The 18,553-nt window shown below is 41.1% G+C and overlaps 1 protein-coding gene across 1 annotated transcript in view; it reads left to right on the plus strand.

Annotated features, from left to right (window-relative positions):
* The window catches only part of FBXL16 (F-box and leucine rich repeat protein 16), a 753,965-nt gene that overhangs the window by 673,771 nt on the left and 61,641 nt on the right, over positions 1-18,553 (plus strand). Inside the window, exon 4 of the mRNA XM_044089266.1 lies at positions 705-789. Within this exon, the coding sequence (XP_043945201.1) occupies positions 705-789 (85 nt within the window). The remainder of the gene's footprint in view (positions 1-704; positions 790-18,553) is intronic.

Genomic DNA, 18,553 nt, shown 5'->3' on the forward strand with positions numbered 1-18,553 from the left:
GTCTTACATGTGTTGCTACATTTGGTACTGTCATAGTTCAGTAACCTTCAAACAGGCAGATGCTGGCAAACAACTCTTCTATAGACTTGCACACAACGGTTCCTAGAGCTCTATAACCTTCCAGGAGGTTGTAGGACCCTGGCTGAGAAACACAGCCATGCAAGGAATTAAGTCTGGGGACCCTACTACAGTTCAGAAACTGATATAGAACTGTCAGTGAGTCTTTCATAATTTTAAAATTCACAATCAAAGAAAATTCAGTTTGACTGAAAACATAGATAAATGTCACTGAGATGGATGAGGTTACAGTACTTATGCGTTTATATTTATACTTATACAGTGAGTCTTAATCTTAGCATCTGAAACAAAAACAGTTCTGATGGTCACTCAGAAGGGAGTCTAGACAAGAAGTGCTACAGACTTGAAATGTACACTTAACATCGCTGCTCTTACAATTGTTAACTCTTATCTTTTCTTGACTGCAAAACCCTTTGCCTTTCAGCTGCCCACACAGACAAATCTTGTTAAACTGAAAAATAAAAAAATACTGCTCTGCAGAAAAATAGTTTTAGTGCTTTCATTCATTTAATCTTGAACTTCATCAGAAACTAAATAAAAAGGGTTTTGCGGTGAAGGTTTGTCATTTTTACCCTTTGAAGTGTTTTCAGTTTTATTCTCTTGTCTTTTCTTATTTCTCATTGCAGATGCATCCGTATCACGGACACAGGCCTCAGTTACCTATCTACAATGTCCTCACTGCGAAGTCTTTATTTGCGATGGTGCTGTCAGGTAAGTTGGGGGTTATTTTCTTTATTAATTTAGAATATCCCTGTCAGCGACTAGTGTGTTTGTACCTGTGTGTTGGTCTCAAGCATGTGTTTTCATATAATGCCATCTGACAGAAAGTAGTAGTAAAGTGCAGTGATGCCTGCCTGGTTTCATAAACTGTCTGCAGGTTGGGTGAAGAAAAATGCTTTTCTTTCTCTTGTGTGATAAATCCTCTAATCCTCATATGATTTTGTTTCATAACTGTTTTTGAAAATATTTTGCATATATAATAGAAATTATAGCTCAAATTTCTTGTAGTTTGTTCTAAAAACAAGTACAGGGCTGGCCTATGGTCACCTGGTGCCCTAGGCAAAAGGTCACCTCATCGCCTCCAACACCTGTCGGTGCCCCCATCCTGGTCTGCCTTCACCATCCAGATTACTAAAAAAGTGCCCCTGCTAGAGTGGCACCCTAGGCAGCCTCCTAGTTCACCTATGCCTAAGGCCGGCTATGATTTTACATAATTGTGTAAAGACACTCAGATAAGAAAAATAAATGATTATACAATGTGGAGGTAGCTCCAGAAATGGCTGTATTTTTGTCTGCTGCCACTCTGAATTTGTGCCCCCTTCTAGTGGCTGCATCTTAGCCTTACCAGTTATCAGTGTTGTGACCATCTTCAACAAGGACCTCCTTGAGCAAAGACCAGATCCACAGCACTGCATGTGTTTTTTAGGGGGGGGACACACAAAGTAGGACCTAGTGAAAGCATTAGTATGGGATTGAAGACCTGGATAAACCACAATGTCTTGCCCCTGTGTCTTCATGTTGTGGTTATGATGATGAATGTATGGTGGTGTCATAATCCATGAAGAGTAAACATATCACTGTACTGGCTTTAATATCTGCTCCTTTCCAATCATAAACACTTCATATACACAGTCCTTTGTGCACTGCACTGAAGAATTTAGCTTATAGTGATATTCTGAATGTTTTGCTCATTTCATTTCTCACCAGCTAAGCTAGTTATCTAAGGGTTTCCTAGTCCTGCTATAGAAAGCTGTAATAAAAGCAAATAGTAGCACATTTACTCATGAGGTAGCCTGCAGAACAAATGAAGGCTCTAGGCATAAGCTTGTTGAGGTGACATTTTCAAATCCACACCTCTACAAATTGTACAGCCTTCCTTATAATAAAATTAACTCAGATATACTAGTAGACACTAACCTACAGTTCTGTCTCAATATCCATATGTTCATAGGATTGTCACGTGTCCCTCTTTGCAAAGATACTCCCTTTTTAAGCAGTTGCGTCCTGCAAAAAAGCATGAAAAATGGAAAATTTCCTGACATTTTTGGACAAAAAATATTTCCTATGTTTCATATAATAGTTGCAGGAAACATTATTTTTTATCTGAAAAAAAATTTGTAACAGTCGAAATAACTAATTCTTCAAGAATAAGCTTTTATTTTGGCAAAAAAGTGAAGTCGTCTTTTGCACTGGTTGTAGTATGATTATTCTTACAAAATCTCATATTTCCATAAAAAATGTCCCACTTTAGGCATCTGAAAAGGTGACAACCCTATATGTATGTATTTGTGGATTCACTTTACATGCTCAATGTTTTAAAATGTCAAATTTCATATGGCTGAGACCATATGATCAACGTTTTAAAAAATCAAACTTGCTAAGCGGAGATCTCCATACAGCAAAGATGGGACATTTTCCCTTTTCCTCACTGTAGTGCATTCTCGAAGTTGGTATATTTAGATAGTAGGGGGTGTGGGGGTTGCAGGGGGGATTGACCCCCCCCCCTGAAAAAACGTCCTAGAACTTTTTTTGTGTTTTTGTTTTTGCTTTAGATGTCCAATGTTTTAAAATGTCGATTATATGGTTTTGGCCATATGAAAATTGACGTTTTAAAATGTCGAGCATGTAAAGTGAATCCGTATTTGTATATGTACATATGTGCATAAGTATTACAGTGCTTCAATATGTGTATATTGCAAAATTAAGCCCTCTACTGGCAATTTGCAAGAACTGCATGTAGTGTCATTATAGCAACCAGTTCAGAAAATACAGCCAGAAAGATGTCTCTTATTTGGTTGTTTGTTTTACATTGGACTGCAGAGTCTTGCTTACTGTTGTCTCTCAACTAATTTGAGTTGCATCTAAATAAGCATAAATATACATGAGAACCTGGTGGACCCCTGGTATTAATACGTTGCACAACAAAAGAAAGAAAATCCTATCGACAAGTAAGACGAAATGCCCACAACAGAGCAAAACGTTCCTCATTAGTCTAAACAAGTGAATCAGGAAACTAATCAAGTCTCTGAGAGTAGACTTTGAGGTAAAAGTAGCTTCCAAAGGTAAGGATAATCATAAGCCATTTTGTCAGTTATGTCCACAGTCTTAAGGGCAACACCCAGCAATGTGCAAAATTAACTGTATTCCCAGCCAGACAATATAGTAAATCTGCTGGCCAATAAATTCAGCTCAGATCTCACCTCTCCATCACCACAAGTTCTCCCCCAAGAATTACCCTCCACCACTCCACCTATAATTAACAAAGAACAGGTTGCCACTGCTCTCTCAAAAGCTAAAAACACAGCTTCAATAGGGCCTGACGATATACCAGGTTGCCTCTTAAACAGCATAAATCAGGACTCATCAGGCCCATTAGGATTTCTATTTAAGCACTCCCTCCAGGAATAGTTTTGTCCCGATAGAGTGGAGGATAGTGACAGTCATCTCTCTGCATATAGGGGGATCATCTACTGAATAGGGAAATTACAGATCCATAAGTTTGACCAGTCTTATATGAAAGGCTATGGAAAGAATAATCATGAACCTAATAAATAATGACATAGGAAGCTCTAAACACTGGATCCAACCCAATTCAACTTTGTCAAGGGTAGGTCATGCCTACTGAATCTGGTGGATTTCTTTGAGAAAGTCACTAAGGCCATGAATGAAGCGATCTACACAATTCCCCACTCGGGTATTATAAATAAACTCACAAAACTGGGCATAAATCTTTACATCACCAGATGGATAGCCAACTGGCTCATAGACACATGTGGTTAAAGTGGGTAAATCCAGATGCAGCAAGAGGCCAGTTACTAGTGGTGTACTACAGGACTCAGTGCTGGGACTGCTCCTGTTCGGAATATACATCACTGAAGTCAAGACTAATGTGGAAAGCCTCTGAATGACAAAGTTGCGGATGACTTCAAGCTGGGGGCAATCACTGTATCCCCCAATAATGTAGATATCATTCAGGGTCTAGATCAGACAAATGATTGGTGCTAGAACTATGACTTAAAACTAAATGTAAAAAAATACATTATCATACCCTTCAGGAAGTCAAATGCCCCTGCAAATTACAACATCAGTAGCATACCCCTAAGAGAAGACTCATATGTGAGAGATCTAGGTTCACAGATAAATAGTAGCCTGAACTTTGACGACCATGTGTCCACAGTGGCGAGGATGGACTACTATGTGACAGAACTTATAAGTAGAGGTATTTCATCCAGATCCAAGGAAATTATTGTCTCTCAATATTCAGCCCTCATTAGACCAATAATGAAGTACAATGTGCCATTTGGAATGTACTTAACTAAGCACTTACTGCAGCTGAAGCAACCTCAGAAGGTGTAAACATGTCCTGTGTAGATAGACTACAAGCCCTATCCCTTTACTCTATCTCCTATCAACTGTTAGGTGATGACCTCTACCTGATCTAAAAGGAGTTCACAAATCCACTCCTTTAGGAGCTGCTACACATCTGCAAGTCAAACAGCACAAGGGTCACTCAACCTGGGGATCTAAACTTAGTCAGCGACTCAAACAAAACGTGCTGTAGAGACTTACAGGCTTCCTATTCATGTTAAGCAGAGCCCTTCCCTGGCCATCTTCAAATATAGTTTGGATCAATGGATAGGCAATTGCATATTCACACCTTGGGTAGCACCTATGTCCCTATTATTCTCAAGGCCTAGGCACAAACCCATGCCATCCTCTTACGCCTAGGGCCATATATTTGGTAAAAATCATATTATATTGGCTAGGCTTGTAAGACCTTCAGAAACCATGCCACATTTCCAAATGTAAAGCACTTTGTTTTTCTTAATATGTATACAATCAACAACCACTTTATAGTTACTGACAAGCAATCTTCATATCATCTTAATTCCCTGATTTATTTGTATGCTCGTTGTGTGTGCATAGCCAGCTGGAGTTCTGTAAACAATGATATGTCCTTTGAATATCAAACTGATTTATACAAGATGCTTGTGTTACAAATGTATTAGAACTGTATGGCATTTGAAAATCAAAATGTGTTTGTAAGGTTGCTGGTTTTGAAAAATGTCATGCCCCACTCTGGAATCATAGATAAACTTAATAAGCTGGGCATTAATCCCTACATCACTCAATGGGTTGCCAACTGGCTTACTGACAGAACCCACAATGTAAAAGTAGCCAACTCCAAATCCAGCTCCAGACAAGTGACAAGTGGAGTACCTCAGGGTTCAGTCCTGGGACCGCTCTTGTTTGGCATGTACTTCTCTGAAGTACAGGCCAACAGTAAGGCACTCTGGCTAACAAAGTTTGCAGATGACTGCAAACTGGGAGCCATTATTGAATCCCCAAATGATGTGGATATTCTACAAAAGGGCCTTACAGAAACAGATGCTTGGTGCCAGAGCCATGGGCTCAAGCTCAATGCCAAGAAATGTATAGTTATCCCCTTTGGAAAAAAAATGTACCCGTGAATTACTAGGTAGGTGGCAGTACACTAAACACCAAAAGTGTGATAAGAGACTTAGGGGCACAGGTGGGCAGTGGTCTCACCTTTGATAACCACAGTCAGGAAATCCTTCTATGTGGCACATCTCATCACTAAGGGCTTTACATCCAGAAAAAAGGAGGTCATTGTCTCACTGTACTCATCCCTCATTATAGCACATTATAGAATACAACGCCCTGTTTGGTATGTACCTCTCAAGACATCTGCAACAACTGGAAAGGCCGCATAAATACCTCACTAAAAGAATCACAGGCCTAAAGCAGATGCCCTATGCTGACCATCCAGAAAAACTCCACCTATACTCTGTCGCATGTCGTCTACTCGGAGGCGATCTCTGCTTAACATACAAGGCCATGTCAAACCAAGAGCTGTTGGACATGCTACACTTAATGAAATCCCAATCCCTCAGAGACACACGCTCCAGGGTTCTAAACCTTGTCATCACAATAAACAAAGCATGCTGGAGGGATAGGTTCCTGACCCAGAGACTCCCCAGACTCTGGAATAGACTGCCCATGCATGTCAAGCAGAGTGCCTCTTTGGCCCTCTTCAAAAGGAACCTTGATGATTGGATGGGAGATAGGAAATTCACTCTGGGGATCATGTCAGTCACACTGCTAGACAGGGGTCCAGGGAAGTAAATGCTGTGGGAAGAAATAGTCAGGGAATGGTTATGGTTAGGCTTGTATAGGCCCCAGGGCTGATAGCCTAGTACCAACTTATAAACCTATGTATCAACAATGGAGCCTGCTGGACAGAGAAGGAATAAATATGTAAGACTGTATGTATATATTTTAGCAAAGGACCCTAGAAGAGAAGCAGTTGATCTCAGTCCAGTTTTGCAAAATCCTTGAATTTAAATTAGCTGTTAAGCCATAAACATGGCACCCCACTGTGCAGAATGGAACTGGAGTCAGTAGGGCTAGGAGAGGCCATTGTTTAATAGCCTCTGGAAAGAATAGGGGAAGTACTCAAATTGTTTTATGGCTCCAGGGCACAGCTATAAACATTTAGATATGTATTGTAGCCATCTATGCTAAATTCCTGTCTCAGCTTCAAAGGGGAGATACTGTGAAAACCTAGAGTGAGGTGACCAGATGAGGTCATTCTGCCAGCCATCTTGGAAATTATTCTTTAGATATTATAGAGAGTGTTCTCTCAGTATGGAGTATTCTGTCTTGGGCTTGACAACAAGAAGCACCATTCACCACATCTGCCTTGCTCTGTTAAGTAAGTAGGGAGTAGTAATTCTCCTAGATTCAATCAGGAAAATATAGTGAAGCTTATAGATATTGTTTTTCTTTATTTATCTGAGTCTGTCCATCAATGTTATTTTCAATATTTCCTGTGAATTGAACTCTGTGGTTTACTGTAAATATATATTCAGTATTTTCATGTTTTATTACTAATTATTAATATATTTAAAACTTTTATTGTGGCTTTGAGAGTGCTTATATTTTTTTGGTGACAATGTCTGGGCCACTTCTGAAGGCTAGCTGTCTTGGTCAACTACTACCATTTGTATTGGTATTAATATTATACAATATAATTGGACACCCTTTGTTAAGGGGCTTAGAGTAGCTGATTATGGAGCATCTGGTGGCAGTGATAACTACCTTATACTATGGGCAGAAGGGGGCACAGCAGGTAAATCTGTGCCAGCCTTTCCCGTGTGTGTGTGTGTGTGTGTGTGTGTGTGTGTGTGTGTGTGTGTGTGTGTGTGTCTGTGTAAAATTAAATCTCACAGAGTGTGTGTGTCAGCTACTTGGAGCAGGGACATGAAGCACTGGGTTCACAGAATGGGTGCTGGTGGACTTGGCTTGGACACTCTGCTGAAGACTTAACACTACAGCTGTGCCAGTGGGGAGTCTTATTGGGGGCCTGTAGGGAGACAGATAAGAGAGATCCAGATCCCAGACTGTGTGTTCCCTGTGTGCTCTTAAGGAAAATTGTGCTTGATGCAGAGAGATCTGCATCTGGAAATACTGAGTGTATCCATTTGTATTCCAAGTGACTGCCCCTCTCCAGTGTCAGTAGTGAGGAATTCAGGCTGCTTGATTACTGGCTCTGAGAGAGGTTGTTACACTTGTAAATATCTAACAACAACAAAACAAGCATGCAGGCAGTGTAGCAATCATCTATAAAAATTCCCTAACCATCACCTTACTTCCACAAGAAATACCTAAATTTAACAATGCTGAACTTCTAATAACACTCCTAAAAATCAGCAATAGGAAAAGTATATGTTTAACAGCTATTTATATACCACCAGGGAATAACATTGATACTGCTGAAAGCATCTTTTATTGGATATCCCAAAAAAATTAACCATGAAACTATAATACTTGGAGATTTAAATATAGACTGGCAACTCATAAATTCCATTCCCCCCACTGAATCCATAAACTTGATCAACTTCAGACAATAACCACACCTACTAGAATCAATAAAACTTCAGTGAGATACTCAACATTAGACTGGATTCTTACTAACTAATCTGACAAACTGGCAAAAATAGGCTGGCTGTCAGCATAAGTGACCACATACCAACATATGCTATTAGAACTCACCATAACGTAGATAAACATATTATCATCAAATACAAAATACAACCAATTTCAGCAAAGATATTTTAAGTGAAACACTAAAACAATATAACTGGAACGTACTTACAACACTGCAGCTAGATGCTGTTGTAGAATACTTTAGTAACATATTATTACAGACATTAAATCTAGCAGTACTACGCAATAAAATAGTAAAGTCCAACCCCACACCATGGCTGACAAAAGAAACAAAAAAAATCATGACAAAAAGGGATAAAGCCTGGAAAAATTGGTATAAAACAGAACTCAAAATGCCTTCCAGCAATTTAGACATCTTGGAAACGTTGCAAAACTTCATGTTAAACAAGATAAGCAAAGATACTATACCAACCTACAAGACAAACATAAAAACAACCCAAAACCTTTTTTGGTCATCACTAAATAAACAACTCCACCCAGGCAAGACCACCACTTTCTCTCCAAAAACAGACAATATGACAGACTCTATCTCCACACAGTTTAATTCCTACATTATACAATCAATATTATATCTCTTAGACACTAATACATCTACCCCTGTACAATCAAAACTACCCACAGCTCTTCAGTTTTAGTCCAGTACCTACCTCGCTCATGAGGAAACTGATTCTTAAACTAAAACTACTTCTGTAGCTGTACACCAAATACCATCAGACTACCTAAAAATGGCCATAGAAGTCATAGCCTTCCCTCTGTCCATCCTAATTAATAGGTCCATTGCAGAAAGATACATCCCATCACTGTGGAAAAAAATCCTACATTATACCACTGCACAAAGGTGGCATATCTACAGAGTTTAATAAGTACAGATCAATAGTGATTGTCACCCCTCCAAAATATTACAGAAATACATCCATATGCAGCTGATGCAATACCTAACCTCAAATAACCTGCTCTAAGAAACACAACCTGCTTTAGGCCCCAGCACAGCACCACTACTGCTCTACTACATTTTACTAGTATAGTAAACTGACATAGAAACAATGATTTGCTTGTGCCCACCATCTTCTTAGACTTGGCAATGGCATTTAATACCGTCTCAAACCAGCAACTGCTCATTTGACTCTCTTCAATTGGACTTTCACAATATTCCTTGTTGGGGTTTCTTAGTTACCTAACTGGAAGGCAACAAGCCGTTAAATGACAACAAACTTTCAACCAGTTGCTACAGGTGTCCCTCATGGCTCTAACTTTAGTCCACTCCTATTTAATATAACTGCGGTGGTGGTGCTGCGGTAGCGTTGTCACCTCACAGTAAGACGTTGTCCTGTTCGATTCTCAGCTAAAGCGTCTTCTGTGTGGAGACATGCATGAATGGCCGTACCTTCATTGAAGGTTGTGCATCAGGGCTAGCAACTCGGCACGTAAAAATCTACTGCCAATCATTAGCGGGCCGAAAGACACAACTAATGACCTCCTCACCTCCACTCACCATGCTAGTTTAATTCAGCATGCAGATGACTCAACATTAATATGTGTGGCCTCAACAATAAATAAGCTCCAAGACATTACCCAAAAATCTATCTCCTCTGTAGAAACCTGGCTCAAAGAATCAAACCTCCTACTCAACCCTAAGAAAACTAAGTTAATACTTTTTACCTAAAAAAGTTGCCAAAATCAAAAGCAATTTTTTACCATAAAGTTAACAAATAATACTGTCATTAAAACTGTAACTCACAGTAAACATCTAGGCAATATAATAGATGAGAATCACCCTTAAATCAACACATCAGAAATTAGGCTCCCATTATCGGATCAATGGATTCCTTACAGATACTGCAAGAGAAACTCTAGCCACCACTTTTATAATGCTGACTCTCTTATATTCTGCTCCTATCCTAACAAACTTAAATGAGACTGAAAGAAAGAAACTTGCCTCCTGCTACAATAAATAACTAAATTTGCCACCAGTCTCCCGCATGGGACCCACTATTGTCATAGATTACAGCAGTTAAACTGGCTTGAACTACACAACTACCTAACATATTCCCAACTAACTACAGCACACAGACTCATTCATCATCCTGAAAAATTCCCTTTACTACATAACTTATTACTGACCTACTGTCCAGCAAGGGACCTCCTCTCTAGTAATAAATTCTATTATTTACAAATAAGTTAAATAATGTTGCATGAGACTGACTCAACTCCCAGTACATTGCTAAACTCCGGAATAGCATCCCCACACAAATAAAACTCTGCAACAAACTCAGTAGTTTTAAACTACTGCTTAAACAACATCTTAACCAGTCCTGGTCCTGCGCACGCTCATCACAAAGCTGAGACTTTGTGTTTATCATATGATTCTCTCCAAATACTCTCCTTAAACAGAATATACTCTACCTCTCACTGAAATGACAAACAGTTTTTATACATAACTGCTGCCTGTGCAATCCAATAAGTTGCATGTGGGCTTTCTCTTTAACTTCCACCTCTGTAAATCTTAGGATGTATAAATGTAACTACTGTTTTGATATAAATGTAAATAGAAATGTAACTACTCTGTGCTTAACTGGAACTTATTATAATGCATTGTAAGCAAATGGAGCTTTTATCCCCTGGCCTCCACTGAAAATGGGTATTACCCAGTTGGACGTTCCCAGTAAACAAAGACAAATAAATAAATCTAAAAATGTATTAATATCAGCAGTAAATCCATGAGGTGATAGAAACTGTAGTATCATGCCAGCGTTACATCAGGTACCCAGTGAACCTTGAGCTGCTACCCCTTTACCTAATGCATAGGTTTTGGTTTGTTTGTTTGTTTTGTTTGTTTTGTTTGTTTGTTTTGGTGCATCGATAAGTGGTTACACAAATAATTACTCATTGCAACCCCACGGAGTGTGGAGTGTATAGCTATGAAACCCGTAGAGGCACAACTGAGACCAAAGCAAGTGCATCAGTTAAGATGGCATTTTTATTTTTCATTTTTATGCTTGAAATTTCTGTGATATTCTTAGTAGGAGCAGTCAAGTCCCAGTGGATAAACTGACTTCTTTCCAATACATATTAGGTTCATAGGTTCATAGGTTCGTACTAGGCTATCTGCCCTAAGGCATTTATAAGCCTAGCCAGAGTGTATGTGGCTTACACCACCCCTTAGGATGAGAATACTATGCCCTTTTAGGGTTTAGTTTACTATGCCTCTGTCTAGTAGTGACACAGAGATGACCCCCGGGGTAAACCTATGATCTCCCATCCACTCGTTGAGATTTCTCTTGAATAGAGTCAGTGAGGGGCTCTGCCTAACATGGACTGGGATTCTGTTCCAGAGTGTAGGGAGCCTCTGGGTTATGAATCTGTCCCTCCAGCATGTCCTATTTATTTCTGTGTTGAGGTTTAAGTCACTTGTTCTCGTGGCTCTGATGGATTTGGATTTTCTGAGGTGGAGCATGTCCATTAATTCAGGATTGGACATGGCCTTGTACGTCAGGCACAGATCACCTCTGAGTAGGCGGTATGCGACTGAATAGAGCTGGAGTTTTTCAGTCGGGCAGCATATGACATATGTTTAAGACCCTTTATCCTCTTGGTGAGGAACTTTTGGGGTCTTTCCAACTGCTGCAGGTGTCGGGTGAGATACATCCCAAATGGGGCATTGTACTCAATCATTGGCCTGATAAGAGAAGAGTACAGGGGCACAATGACCTCTCTTGATCTAGATGTGAAACCCTTCATGATAAGGTGGGCAATATAGAAGGTCTTCCTAACCACTTTGGCAATGTGAGTGTCAAATGAGAGGTTACTGTCAACCTGGGTCCCTAGGTCCCTGATTACCTCTTCCATACTTAATGGATTACCGCCTATGTGGTAATTTGTCGGTACCTTGTTTTTCCCAAAGGGTATGACAATTTTTGGCGTTCAGCTTAAGGCCATGGCTCTGGCACCAATTATCCATTTCTATGAGGCCTCTCTGAAGGATGTTTGTGTCCGCTGGAGTATCAATTATGGCGCCCAGTTTGCAGTCATCTGCGAACTTTGTCAGCCACAATCCTCCTATGTTTGCCTGTACCTCGGAAAAATAAATGCCGAACAAGAGGGGTCCCAGGACTGAGCCCTGTGGGACACCACTTGTGACTGGCTTAGAGTCTGACATAGCTCCAGCAACTCTGACCCTGTGGGTTCTGTCCTTGAGCCAGTTTGCAACCCATCTTGTGACATATGGGTTTACATTTAAGCTGGTGAGTTTGTCTATGATGCCTGAGTGGGGTATTGTGTCAAAGGCTTTTGCAAGGTCAAGGTAGGCTGTGTGAACTGCCTTACCCTCATCAATGGCCTTAGTGACTGTTTCAAAAAGTCGACCAAGTTCAAAAGGCAGGATCTGCCCTTGACTAAGCCAAATTGGGTAGGATCCAATGTCTGTAGGTCCCCAATGTCTTTGTTTATGAGTTCCATAATGATCCTCTCCATAGCTTTGCAGACCAGGCTCGTCAAGCTTATGGGGCAGTAATTTCCAGGGTCCGTAGAAGCACCGCCTTTGTGAAGTGGGACCACTGTTGCCGTACGCCACTCTTTGGGTACGTATCCTGTAGTAAGGCTAAGATTAAACAGCAGCCTTATGTGTGGGTTTAGTTCCTCTTGGAGTTCATGTAGCACACAGCCCGGGACACCATCCGGTCCCATTGATGCTGTGTTTTTAGCTTTAGAGAGGGTGGCTCTCACCTGGGCATCTGAGATGTTAGGGAGGCTACACTCTGCTGGGATAGTTATTTCTCCTTTTGTGGGGAGGGAGGAGAAATTTGCACTGAACCTGTCTGCCAGAATGTTGGCAATGTCAGTGGGTTCAGTGTATTTTGTGTCATTTTGGACTAACTCTGAGCATATCTGGGAGTTTCCACCCAGGTTTCTAACATAGCTAAAGAAGGCATTGTGATTGTCTTTTGTGTCTTTTGCAATTTTTCTCTCAAAGTTGGCCTTGGATGATTTTATGAGTGATCGTAGTTTTTTGCTAGTACTGATCAGAGACGCCTTCCCTTTTAGGGATTTTGCTCTGTCATGTAGTAGCTTCCTCCTCCTGTTGTAAAGTTTGTTTATGGCTGGGGTCCACCAGACCGGCGCCTGCCTTTGGGGAATGGGTCTTGGTTTTATTTGGGATTGCATGATCCATGCATTCTTGAAGGTGCCCATAGAAGGCATTTGCAAAGGATTCAGCAGTGTGGGTTGTGGTTTCCACTGGCCCAGGGGCCTTGAAGGATACCACTTCAGTCTTAAGAAGTGTGAAGTTTGCTTTTGAGAAGTTCTTCACTGTGGTCTTTTGTGCAGGGGTGGGGCGGGATGTGGATTTCCAGTGAGATTAATTTATGGTCTGATCTTACCAAAGAGGGATATACTTCGTGTGGAGCATTTTGTCCCCATGTTTGTGATGATCAGGTCTAGTATATTGTCTCCTCTTGTGGGAATGGTGACTAGTTGTTCCATTGCATTTGAGTTTATGAATTCTAGGAACCTTTGGGCTAGGGTGTTTGGGCTTGAGTAATGTTCCCAGTCTATGTTTGGGTAGTTGAAGTCTCCCAAAATGATGGTATTTGGAGAGACATTCATACTCTCCAGTGTCTTTAGGAAGGCTGTGTGGGGTTCCTGAGTTTGAGAGGGTGGTCTGTAGCATGCTACAAACTGTAAGGCAGTTTTGCCTATGGTTAGTTGCACCTGGATAGTCTCCAATGCTTTGTGCGTTGCCACTAACCTGGAGGTGTGGGTATCTTTGATGAAAATGGATACTCCCCCTCCTTTTGTGGTTCGGTCCAAGTTTTGGGGCCGAAAAGCATGATATGAGGTAAAACCTGATAGTGCTGGGGTGCTCTCAGGAGCCTTGAACCAGGTTTCAGTCACTGCACAGACATCGATGTTCTCCATACTGAGGAGGGCTTCGAGGGCGTGCATCTTGAGGTTTAGACTTCTGGCATTGAGCAGCATTACCCTTAGTTTTTTCCACTTGTGTTTTCTAGGGAGGTAGGTTTGTCATTTGAGCCTTGCCTAAAAAAGGCACTATGGGGGTGGCAAGAGCCTTGGCCAATATCCGGAAGCCCAGGGATGACAGCTGCAAGCCATCCCTTGCGAAGCAGTGTGGCTTGTCAAGCATGTCATCCCAAGCAGACAGACATTGGATCCCCTTAGAATGACACCAGTAATTAAGCCAATTGTTAAAACTGATCATTTTGTCTTTGTACTGTGGCATCATTCTTGGTGAGGGTAAGATGCTGCTCAGGGTCAGGGTCATACTGGCCTGGGCTACATAATCAGAGAGCTCCTCTATGTCTCTTTTCATGTAGTCCAGGGAAGTACATCTCAGGTCGTTCACACCGGCATGTACAATGACTGAGTCATATTTGTACTTGCTGTGGAGTGACCTGAGTGCTTGTGTTATGTGGCGGATTCTAGCTCCCGACAGGCAGCTTACTGTGACCTTTTCCTTGTTCAGTCTGGTGAGCGGGACGTCAGTGTGTCTGACTATGGAGTCACCTATTACAAGTGTGTCTGGCATGCTGTTTGGCCTTAAGGGCTGTGACTGTTTAGCACACTGATTTTGTGAACTATGTGCTGCATGTGCTATGTCTTGAGGTGGTGGTTGCTTGGGTGTCTGCTTTGGAGGCCTCTGTTGTTTTGGTAGATTTTTAATCAGCGCCTCCGAGTATGTTTTTGTGTGTTTATGTGTTTGGTTTGCTGTGATAGTTCTATGTGAGACTGGGTTTGTGGTGTGCGTGGTTACCTTCTCCTCCTGACTGGTCTTGCCAGTTCTGAATTGAGAGAGCTCAGCCTCCAGTTTGGCTATATAGTTGCATCTCTCGCATATATTTGTATTTGTTGGGAGGAGGAGAGGGTTGTCTGTGTATATGAGGCAATTGCAACATTGCCTCAAGATTCCCAGATTCACCAGCTGAACAGGAGAGGATGCCAGCAACTGACCCTTCGACATGCTAGAAATAGTGAAAAAGATTGCTGTGTAACTGAGTCAGAAAGGACCTATAGGGAGATGTGTACTCAACAGAATTTATTTGAATGAAGTACTTTCTTTTGTTTAAGAGTGCTTTACCTGTATAAAAATGCTTTAGGAGCAAGTGCTGAGCTTTTCAGATAGAGTATAGGCTGTTTAGATTGCAAGTAGAACAGTTCTAAGGGAAAAATTGAACAGCAGACTTGGTGGAGCCAGAAAAAGTTTAACCGGCGCTGCGCTATGTGCACGACCGCGCAAAGCAGTGCAAAGGTGGATTTTAAGCAGTGAACTACAAAAGAGCTAGGAATGGTCCCAAACAGCCAATTACTACAGCTTCTTTTGCTGAGGTCACTTCCCCCAAGGACAGGTAGGCTGCTCAAGGCTCCCCACTCCCACTGGTGAGCAAAGAAACTTCCTTCTATCCAAGTAAGGTAATGGACAACACAGGAACTACACCACAGCCCAGAATACAGCAATGCCTGTATACTGGTCTAAACTAGTCGAGAAAGGCGGGAAAACAAGGATTATTTTTGTTTTTGTTTTTGTAGAAATACACAGAAAATGCAGAGACAGTGATAAATTAGTTACACAGGCTAGCACACTTTAGTGGGCAGCCTCCACAGTTAAATTAAACAAACAAACAAGCAAACTTTCGATTAAATTCAACTAAATGTAACTTTAAGTGCAGATTTAAAAATAAATGCAGTAATCAGAAAAAAACAGTTCAGGCTAGTTTAAAGTAAGCAACAGAAGCTATTTCCAGTGAAAAAAGGCAAATATACTTAAATCCAGAAGGTAGTCGCTTTTACGAGTTCCTTGCTGCTAGGACCACTCTGTAAACCCACGTGGAGCTTGTCTGAGCAGTATAGCCAGAAAAAAATGCCTAGAGGCGGATTTTAAGCAGTGAACTACAAAAGAGCTAGGAATGGTCCCAAACAACCAATTACTACAGCTTCTTGTGCTGAGGTCACTTCCCCCAAGGACAGGTAGGCTGCTCAAGGCTCCCCACTCCCACTGGTGAGCAAAGAAACCTCCTTTTATCCAAGTAAGGTAATGGACAACACAGGAACTACACCACAGCCCAGAATACAGCAATGCCTGTATACTGGTCTAAACTAGTCGAGAAAGGCGGGAAAACAAGGATTATTTTTTTGTTTTTTTGTAGAAATTCACAGAAAATGCAGAGACAGTGATAAATTAGTACATGTACGATGTACAGGCTGTGCTTCTGTCTAACTGTAATATGTAATTATTTCTGTAGCTAATAGGCAACAAGCTTGAAAAAAAAAGTAATGACTTTTGGGGCAGACCAAGCGTCAGCTACTTCACTAGTGCAGCTATTGATATGACTGGACTGGCACCCCTAATGGCCTAGCCCAAGGTTTACTTTTGGCACATCCTTCTGTCATACTTAGCATTGTACCAACCTATGAACCTATCAGCCCTAAGGCCTGTGCAAGCTTAGCCATAACAATTCCCTGGAAATTTCTTCCCACAATATTTACTTCTCTGGGCCCCTGTCTAGCAGGGCGAATGACATGATCCCCGGGGTGAATTTCCTATCTCCCATCCAACCATCAAGGTTCCTTTTGAAGAGGGCCAATGAGGCGCTCTGCTTGACATGTATGGGCAGTCTATTCCAGAGTATGGGGAGTCTCTGGGTCAGGAACCTATCCCTCCAGCATGTTTTGTTCATTGTGATGATAAGGTTTAGATCCCTGGAGCGTGTGGATCTGAGGGATTGGGATTTCTTTAAGTGGAGCATGTCCAACAGCTCAGGGTTTGACATGGCCTTGTATGTTAAGCAGAGATCACCTCTGAATAGATGATATGCCACAGACGCCTCTGAATAGATGATATGCCACAGAGTATAGCTGGAGTTTTTTTAGACGGTCACCATATGGCATCTGCTTTAGGCCTGTGATTCTTTTAGTGAGGTATTTCTGTGGCCATTCCAGCTGTTGCAGATGTCTTGTGAGGTACATACCAGATGGGGCATTATACTCTATAATGGGTCTAATGAGGGATGAGTACAGTGGGACAATGACCTCTTTTTTTTCTGGATGAAAAGTCCTTAGTGATGAGGTGTGCCGCATAGAAAGATTTCCTGACTGTTGTGGCGATGTGGTTATCGAAAGTGAGACCACTGTCCACTTGTGTCCCTAAGTCTCTCATCACACTTTCGATGTTTAGTGTCCTGCCACCTCTGTGGTAGTTCATGGGTACATGTTTTTTTCCAAAGGGGATAACTATACATTTCTTGGCATTAAGCTTGAGCCCATGGCTCTGGCACCAGGCATCTGTTTCTGTAAGGCCCTTTTGTAGAATATCCACATCATTTGGGGATTCAATAATGGCTCCCAGTTTGCAGTAATCTGCAAACTTTGTTAGCCAGAGTCCCTTAGTGTTGGCCTGTACTTCAGAGAAGTAGATGCCAAACAAGAGTGGTCCCAGGACTGAACCCTGAGGTACTCCACTTGTGACTTGTCTGGAGCTGGATTTGGAGTCAACTACTTTTACAGTCTGGGTTCTGTCAGTAAGCCAGTTGGTAACCCATCAAGTGATGTAGGGATTTATGCCCAGCTTAGTAAGTTTATCTATGATTCCAGAGTGGGGAATGGTGTCGAAGGCCTTGGCGAGGTCCAGATAGGCTGTGTGGACCGCTTTACCTTCGTCCACAGCTCTGGAGATTCGAAGAAGTCAATCAGATTCAGGAGACAAGATCGGCCCTTCGCAAACCCAAATATATATTTCAGCGATATACACATTGAACAGGTAGAACTGTAAAGTCCATCAAAATGTGCATCTCATCAAAAGCATAAAATTCATTTTAATTTTTAAAAGGATATATTTTCACTGTCATGACTCATCATATTTAATGCCTTGATCCTTTTACCTTTTCCAACTGGCAAAATGAGGCTTAATGTTTATAAAAAAATAGTAAATTAATTATTGAAATGTTGCCTATATGTATAACCTTCTTTGTTGTCCTATAGTTTTGGTTTAGAGCACCCACAGCAATATCAGAAATAACTAAAATGTATTTTTTCTACTTTCTCTGATGATAAATGGTGCCCTGGTAGGAAGGTAGCTCTTGGAGTAGAAAATAAAAATCAGCTGTTGGAATGTTAACTAGTAAGTAGCTTGTTGCTGTTTGAAATGCCAAAATTCTGAGCAGCAAAAAAGTAACATTTTTTAATTGAGCCAAGCAGAATTATGCAGATTATCTTTACAAATAAAATAATTTTACTGAAAATAATAAAGTAAGTGTATGTATTACACAAAATATAAGCAATGACTAAGGCACAAGTCACTTTACTTATTGCCATCTCACAGAATGCTACAACTCCCACTTTCAAAGAAAAAACTGAAATGTTGTATTAATTTGTATTTTCTAACTGCTGATAGTCAGCTGGTGACCTGCTTCTAGCTGAAACACATGAATATTCTATT

This window comes from Protopterus annectens, chromosome 12.part0 (assembly GCF_019279795.1).
Source record: "Protopterus annectens isolate FY-2018-M chromosome 12.part0, PAN1.0, whole genome shotgun sequence".
NCBI classification, from domain to species: Eukaryota; Metazoa; Chordata; order Ceratodontiformes; family Protopteridae; genus Protopterus; species Protopterus annectens.